The following is a 7,769-nucleotide window of genomic DNA, read 5'->3' on the forward strand; positions in this document are numbered from 1 at the left end:
AATACAAGTGATTGGTTATTTTAACATAGTTTTACAGGTCATTGGTGGGTTCATACTTTGGTTTTCTGGCGGGAGTGTGGATGACTGATGTAATTTTCCAGGAACTGGGGCCCGCCTTTTTACTGGTCTTAATGGTGGCCTCTCTTTGTCATGTTGAAACATTAAATTTTAATTCCACACTATGAGTTGGAATTGACTTGCTGGCAATGAGTTTGGTTTGGGTTTAGTAAGTGTTGAATGAATGGAGGAATCAGTGGAAGACTAACTTGGAGTAAAATACTACTCCAGGATATGATGTCACTGCCTACTTGCTGGAGGTAGGCACCCAGGTTCCTTTCACTCTGGAGCACTCCCACCCAAGTTCCCTCTCAAAGTGACACTCACAACATTCATAAGCTATACCCCTGCTCTGCAAGCCCAGTCTACTAGGATGGTAATTCCTAGTGACAGTACAGGATGGTAGCTCCTCGTGGTGATAGAGGGAAAACTTACCATTCTTTGTGTTCCAGGGAGACAGAATTGCCTAATGGCTGAGAAAGTGTACAACTATTTAGCATATTCTTTAGTTATTTGAATAATGATGATGATAGCATTGAACACCTACATTGGACTAGACCCTGTAACGTTGTTGTTGTTATTTGCCGTGGAGTCAGCCCCAACTCATAGCAATCCCTCCTTGGGTTTCCAAGGCAGTATCACTACAGAAGTAGGATTGCCCAACCTTCCTTCTGAGGAGTGGCTGGTGAGTTTGAACCTCCAGCCTTCTGGTTAGCAGTCAAGTGCCTTAGGCACTATGCTGCCAGAGACCCTGTAATAAGACCTCTCAATATATTAGTTTATTTACTCACAAGTCTAAGAAGTCAGAAATACTATTATTTCCATTTAAAAGCAAGTAAACTGTGGTACAAGTAGTTTAAACAGTTTTTCCGTGATCATACAGCCAGTTAAATGGTAGAGTTGAGATTTGAACCCAAATCTAGCTGACTTTAAAGTTAACATTCTCTACCACCACATTTTCCTTTAGAAGCATGAGAAAATGATTGAAATGATATGGAAATAAATTATATACAATTATATGCATATTATGCACACGCACACACACACACGTATGCTGCTTAGGAGCAAGAATGGCTACACTTCATCTCTGTTACTTTGGTCATGTTGTCAGAAGGGACCAGTCCCTGGAAAAGAATATCATGCTTGATAAAGTAGAGGGTCAGTGAAAAAGGGGAAGGCCCTCAATGAGATGAACTGACACAGTGGCTGCAATGATGGGCTTAAACATAGCAAGGATTGTGAGGATGGGGACCAGGCAGTGTTTCATTCTGTTGTACATGGGGTCACTGAGTCAGAATCTACATGACAGCACCAAACAACAACAACAAATATATATATATATATATATATATATACATACATATATGTTGTTGTTATGTGCTGCTGAGTTGGACCTGACTCATAGCAACCCCTCTTTGGGTTTCCAAGGCAATATCACTACTGAAGTAGATTGCCCCATCTTTCCTCTGATGAGTGGCTGGTGGGTTTGAACCGCCAGCCTTCTGGTTAGCGCACACACACACACACACACACACACAAAGATTCTAATTCTTAATAATAATAAAAAGGAAAAAACAAGAAAATCCTAAAGTTCAGAAGAAATGACCAAGGACCAGACCAATGTGTCAGCAGTGGTTGCTTTCAGATAAGTGAGAACTGGGTTTTTTTTTTTTTCTTTTGTCTTCTATCTTTTACATTTTTCTAGATTCCCTTTAATAGGCATGTACTATTTTTATAATTAAAAATAAATCCCTCTCTTTTTAATGGCCCCAGCATCAAGAGGCAGAACAGAGGCTGGGAAGGGCTGATTTGAGTACCCAGCTAATCAGTGAGGCTGTCTCGAGTAGCTATCACTGATCAGCAAAAGGGGGCAATCAGCAGGCAGCAGCTGTGACCTCAGCACCTGCACCCCCATGGGGCAAAGGAGGAGAAGTGGGTCACTGTTCCTGCTGTCTTATTGTCTCCCCTTTTCCTCCAGGTGCTTATACACCAGAACCCCTCAGCAGCTTCCGATGGGCCCTTCTCTCAACTGGCCTCATGTTCTTTTACCATTTCAGCGTCTTGCAGATCCTGGGCCTGGTAAGTTTGGTTATATCCCCTTCTGTTCCCTCTGTTGGAGGTCTCCATAAATCTTGATAATCCTGGTTGGCGCTGGTATATCATTTTGTTTGGAAAAAATACAAGATGCTAAAGGCCAGGACGTCAGATTGTTGTGTCTGGGTTGCTGATTTATGATCCACAGCCTTGACCTCTCCAAAGAGTTTTTGGAATCTTTCAGTAATGATTGTTTTCTTTTATCCCTGGGGAGGCAAGGATGCCCTTCATTCATGGCCACTTGGGTTTGAAACAGTGAGTTGCAATTGGAAAGTGGTTTGCTGTGGACCCTATGGGAAGGCAGGATCCTAACCCAGGCCCTGGGCCTGAGGAAAGATTCTGACTTTGAGTCCACTCTGGGTCTACTCCCAGGTATTGTAGCAGTCTCTGTCCTGAGCTGTGTGGCTAATAGAAGTATGGTTTTGAGGGACCCCTGTGGCATTCTGGGGTGTTCAGAACTGCCTAGAGTGTGGAGAATGGTTGGACTTAGTAGTTGAGTTATTCAAAACCCAAGATTGCTGAGCACATGGGTGTATATTGGTAACAAAGAGAGTAGGAAGAGATTGGGACTGCGGTTGGGGGTCAGGAGACTCAAGTTCAAGTCCTGACTCTGCCTCTGAGCTGCCATGAGTCACCTTGTCCTCTGAGCCAAAGAGTTCCCCACCCCTCCATGGCATGGTAAACAGCTCCAGCCTCCCTGAGAAGTGGTGAGAACATGTCTCTAATGTGAACAGGCTTGAAGGTCTTTGGAAGCCAGCACTGTGGCCGTCCTTGGGGCAGGAGTGGCATGTTGGGTTTTGTGTGCGAGCAGCATTAACATAGTATTAGCTGTGTGGAGCCTCGCGCGACCTAGCATGACTAGGGCATGTAACCGATGTCACCATTACCTTTGTAGAAGCTGTTACTTTCTTCTCCCCACCCTAGTATATTTCTCTACTCTGTGGTTTGCCGGGATGGGGAAAGTTGAGCTCCTTGCCAACTGCATGAATGCTTCCTGTGCTCTAGGCAGGAAGCAGCACGACCTTCACACCTTTGCCTCCCACTGCTCTCCACTGGGAAGCCTTTATTCCAGAAGAGACAGTGTCTTCATGTCGCCATGCATACCATGCTCAGTTCCACCTCTGGGCTTGGCTTAGGCCATGCCTCCTACAAGGAAGGCTCTGCCCATTCCATTGCTCACCATCCATCTTTCATGAGTCTGTTCAGGTGCCACTTCCCTTTTCTCTGAAGACTCCAGCCTCCATTGTGCAACTTCTTATGGTGAATAGAATCCAGTGAGCACCATCTAGTTTGAGGTCAGATTTGGTAGACTGATCACCCCAACTCGATTGATTGCCAGGTGTGTGGAGGCAGGGACCATAATGTTCTTTTCTGTTCTTACATCTCACACTTTTCCAGAGTCTAGGCACATAGTAGATGACAATAGGCTCTGGGCCCAACCAGAAGACAAGGCTACGCACAGTGAACAACCTTCGCACTGGACAGCCTTCCCTCCTTTTCCTCCAGAGGGACCTAGCTTTGACCTACCCCACAAACTTAGGGGAAAGAAATCCCTTTATGAACAGGTGGGGATTTGCCAATCCCTCCTTGTCTAGTCCTCCATTAGATAGAGATGGCTGAACTGGCGGAAGCCAGAGAAAGCCTAAGGATGGTGAACGCTCACTCTACCTCCCTTGTCCCTGCAGGTCACCGAAGTGAATTTGAACAACATGCTGTGTCCGGCCATCTCAGACCCATTCTACGGCCCCTGGTATCGCATCTGGGCCTCGGGACACCAGACTCTCATGACCATGACCCACGGGAAGCTGGTCATCCTGTTCTCATACATGGCTGGGCCCCTGTGTAAATATCTGCTGGATTGGCTCCGGCTTCCAGCCAAGAAAATAGACTGAAGGTGGTTGTTATTTTTTTTTTGTTTGTTTGTTTTTCTTTCTTTTTTTTTTCTTTTTCCTTGAGGAAGCAAGTCCTGACTTGACTTGGAGAACACTCAGTTCTTGATGAAATTATGGGAGAGGGCAGTAGGGTGTTTGGTGTATTTCTTTTCCCCACTCTCTGCCCCTTTCTCCCACTACTCTTCCTTCCCCAGCTCTTCCTCCCAGGGCTTCTCCTTGAGCCTGGGGTGTAGTGCTGGGGGCTGGGTTTTTCCTCCTTCCCTTTGACTCTTTTTCCCTGCTCCTAGTGGCCTTACATGGGGAGATGGCAGTTGGTGGCTCCCTCACTCTGCTTGTTGGTGCTTTAACAACAGCTGGTTGAAGAGAAAGGGAACAACAAGCAGTAGTTCTTTTGGCATTGAAGTAATGCGATTGGGTTGTGTTTCATTTCTACACTGCCAGAGACCTCCAGGCTTATGCTGGGGTCCCTTTTTGTCGCCAGCACAGCCCCCACCAGAAGGGGACTGAGGCCTTGTTTCTATACCAGCGGCAAGCCCAAGGCTGAGGGATTTCCCAGCTTGTGGCCAAAGTAGAACTGGGCAGAATCTTCTCACTGGTGTCCCATGACACAAAGAAAGCAGCCAACTGGCCACTCCCTCCAGGATGCTGACTGGGGTGGAAGATGGGGGCACCACCCAGCTCAAGGGCTAGATTCCATTGAGTGGGGGAGTGGAGAGCTATTGCAATGACAAATCGAAAGGGAACAGGGTTTAAATATCCTCAACCGACACTGGGCATGACCCTGTGTAAATGCTGCCTGTGAGAGCTGAGAATTGACCAATATCCCATCAGAAGTGGGCACAGAAATTTAATCAACAGAAGTGATGACCTGAGAGAACTATGTTTTGAACTATTGGCTCCATTCCAGTTTAATGTTGATAGTAGATACCATTTGAATCTTAAGTGCTCCTTAAATGATCTCTGTCTCTCTCATAAAAAAAGGCAGCTTTAGCAAAGAATGAGGTAGAGTTTCTTGTTTTGTTTTGATATCTGAGTTGGGAGAATCCTTGTGGCAGGGTCCAGTTCTGTAGGAGCGCCTGTAGATCCATCTTGTGCTTTTGCTGGCTATGTCAGCATCCTGGGTTTGGGAAGACACAGCTCCTGCCAGCGTTATTTCCCTAGAGCCAGATTTCTTCCCTGTATCCAGACTCAGTGCTGACTTGTCTAACATGGGGTGCATGAAACACTTCCTACCCTGCCACCCCCAGAGTATCTGTCTAGGCTGAATGGGAGGTGCCTAGGAAATGAGGTCCCCACTGGTAGAGATTCAAGTGCTCCTAAAGGAGGACCTTGGGGACATTACTTGAGCTAAGTCATGCATGGACCTCAAGAAGGAAGGTAGTAGCTGGGTATTTGCTGACTCCTTGGTGGCTCCTACTAAGCACAGATTTGCTTAAGAACAGGGGAGATCATTCAGTGACTTTTTCTGATGAGCTGCCCCTCTCCTCTTCCACTCCAGGCAACCCAGTTGCCCTGGGCCAGTTCCAGTATTTCAAATGTTAATGTATTAGACCTCGATTGAACTTCAGGGACTCAGTGGTCACAGTTTTAGCCAATGGGGCCACAGGAGGCAGCAGAATTCAGGAAGGTCCCTTGGAGGAAACTGAGATTCAGGGAAGCATTCACAGGGCTTCCTGTGATTAGACTGGAGGGCCAGCTCTTCCGCAGATGCCAGCTAGCGTTAAAGCTAAACTGTCCCCTGGGTGTAGGGGTACAGGTAGGGAGAACGCCGAGTGTTCTTATTCCCCATGAACTCCTCATGACTTACAACCTTCATTTTCTGCAGTCTTTGAGGACTTGGCTTAGCTTTTCTTAGGACCTCTCCGCTAGGGCAGTCCTTAAGTGGCTGGATTCCCCCTGCCCACCTTCAAACTGCTATATGTAGAAATGGCTGATGAGGAAATGTGCAAGGACTTAGTGCCCCTTGGCCTCATCACAAAAGGAAAATTGGAAGGAGGTCATGGGAGGAGCCCCAGGGGCCTGGCTTGTCCCCCAGCAGAATGTCAAGGTACTGCAGGCAGATGATACGGGCCTGAGCTGGGCAGCCTTGTGTGGGACAGATCCTTGGCTTGAAAAGGCCACAGTGGTGTAACTCTGCAGGCTCTCTCTTCCTCTGTGTCCCATTGTGGCAATCAGCCCATGCTTTGCCCACACTGGCACAGCTCTAAAGGGTTTCCTTTGCCCTGGCTGCAGCTCAGTGCCCCACTCTGGCTGACACTGGCTGCTGCTTGGAAGGAGAGAAGAAAGTGAAAGCCACGTGCCTGGCATGGCCAGAAATATATACACCTGGCAGAGGAAGAGGACAGCAAAGGGGAGAGACAGGGCTTCTGGAGGCCCAGTTGGCTCCAAAACATGTAGGCAGAATGAGCAGGCCTGGTAGATAGTAGGTATAGTGTGAGTTTGAGATGTTGCCTTAGCAGACATCTGAAGTGATCACTCTTCCCTTGGTTCAAACCCATGGAAAGAGAGGCAACCTGGTCAGACACCCTGCTTTGGGAAGTGGCTCCTATACCCTCCTGACCACCAGCCTGCAGCTCTTGCAGCTTTGGTCTGGGAGGGAAGTTGACACTGCAGTTGCCATGCCTGGTGGCCAGTGGGCCCTGGCTTACCAGTTCCTCTCTAGGGCTTTCCTGCCAATGCCAAGGTGGCTCCCTGCCACCCTGGCCAAGTTTCCATTTGCCAGCATATGATAGCTATGTGTGTGTTTGTGACCATACTCGTAGAGTTGGAATTCTTCTGCAAAAATAGCACCAGAGAGGACAAAGAGGCTCACTCAAGCCCCTAGGTAGCCTTGGCCAAGGATCTGGACCAATGAGAACAATCTGTTCAGCTGGCCAACTTGTGACATAAACTCTGAATAGCAGAGTGGTTGTCACACCTACTTTACAGTGCCCCTCTCCCACATCCCCCCAGTATTTGGTTTTGTGCACCAAAGATGATCTGGCCCATTCTTCTCCCAGAGGGGGAGTGACATGTTCCTCTGGTAGCCTGCAAGGGCACCACCTTGGTTCTGAGGCCACAGGCTCAATCTCCCTGAGCCAACATTCTTTCTTTCCCTTGGACTTCTTAGCCTTCACAGAAGCTGCTTGCAAGGTCGTCGGGATAACTGTGGCGATCGGTGCACTTTATTGTAAAGTACCTCAGCCTAGCTGTCCACCCACCCCTTTTGCTGTCGCCTACATCAGGGTTTTGATACTTGTGATCATTGATAATTCATTGTTTTGTGCAGTGGGCACAGTTACTTCCCCACAGTCGTCAGCAGGTCTCTGTGCATTGGTATGCATGCTGGGCAGTACCCCAGGGGTGACCTAGGGGGCTCAGAAGGGCCCTCCTCCACCTCCCTCTGCCAAAATGCCTTCTCTGGATATGTAGATGCTGTTACAGAGGCATCTGTCCTCTTTGGAAGAGGGTTTGCTTATTGGTTTCTACTGAAGGGGAGGTGAGGGAGGTGAAGAGAAAGGCCTTTTGTGACACTGTAGACAATGTAGACACTGGGACTGGTTTTGGGCAATCCAGAGCAGACAGAAAGAGGGTTTGCTGCAGGCTTTGCAGGCTCCTTTGCAAGACCCCAAGCTGGAAAGGGGCCTCCCACATCATATGCCCTGCCCTCTCTGAGGTGGATAAGAGGTAGTGTGCGGCAGCAAGCATGTCTCCTGTATGTGTAGAGTGAGCCTGTATGTGCTCAGG

At 48.0% G+C, this 7,769-nt stretch overlaps 1 protein-coding gene across 1 annotated transcript in view; it reads left to right on the forward strand.

The window, feature by feature from the left end:
• TMEM164 (transmembrane protein 164) overlaps window positions 1-4,043 on the forward strand; it is a 331,590-nt gene extending 327,547 nt beyond the window's left edge. Inside the window, exons 5-6 of the mRNA XM_007952591.1 lie at window positions 2,036-2,136; window positions 3,837-4,043. Coding sequence (XP_007950782.1) covers window positions 2,036-2,136; window positions 3,837-4,043 — 308 coding nt within the window. The remainder of the gene's footprint in view (window positions 1-2,035; window positions 2,137-3,836) is intronic.
• Window positions 4,044-7,769: the final 3,726 nt, after the last annotated feature.

The sequence above is a fragment of the Orycteropus afer genome, unplaced genomic scaffold, assembly GCF_000298275.1.
Source record: "Orycteropus afer afer isolate SDZICR_OR568_19922 unplaced genomic scaffold, OryAfe1.0 scaffold00352, whole genome shotgun sequence".
In the NCBI taxonomy this organism is placed as follows: domain Eukaryota; kingdom Metazoa; phylum Chordata; class Mammalia; order Tubulidentata; family Orycteropodidae; genus Orycteropus; species Orycteropus afer.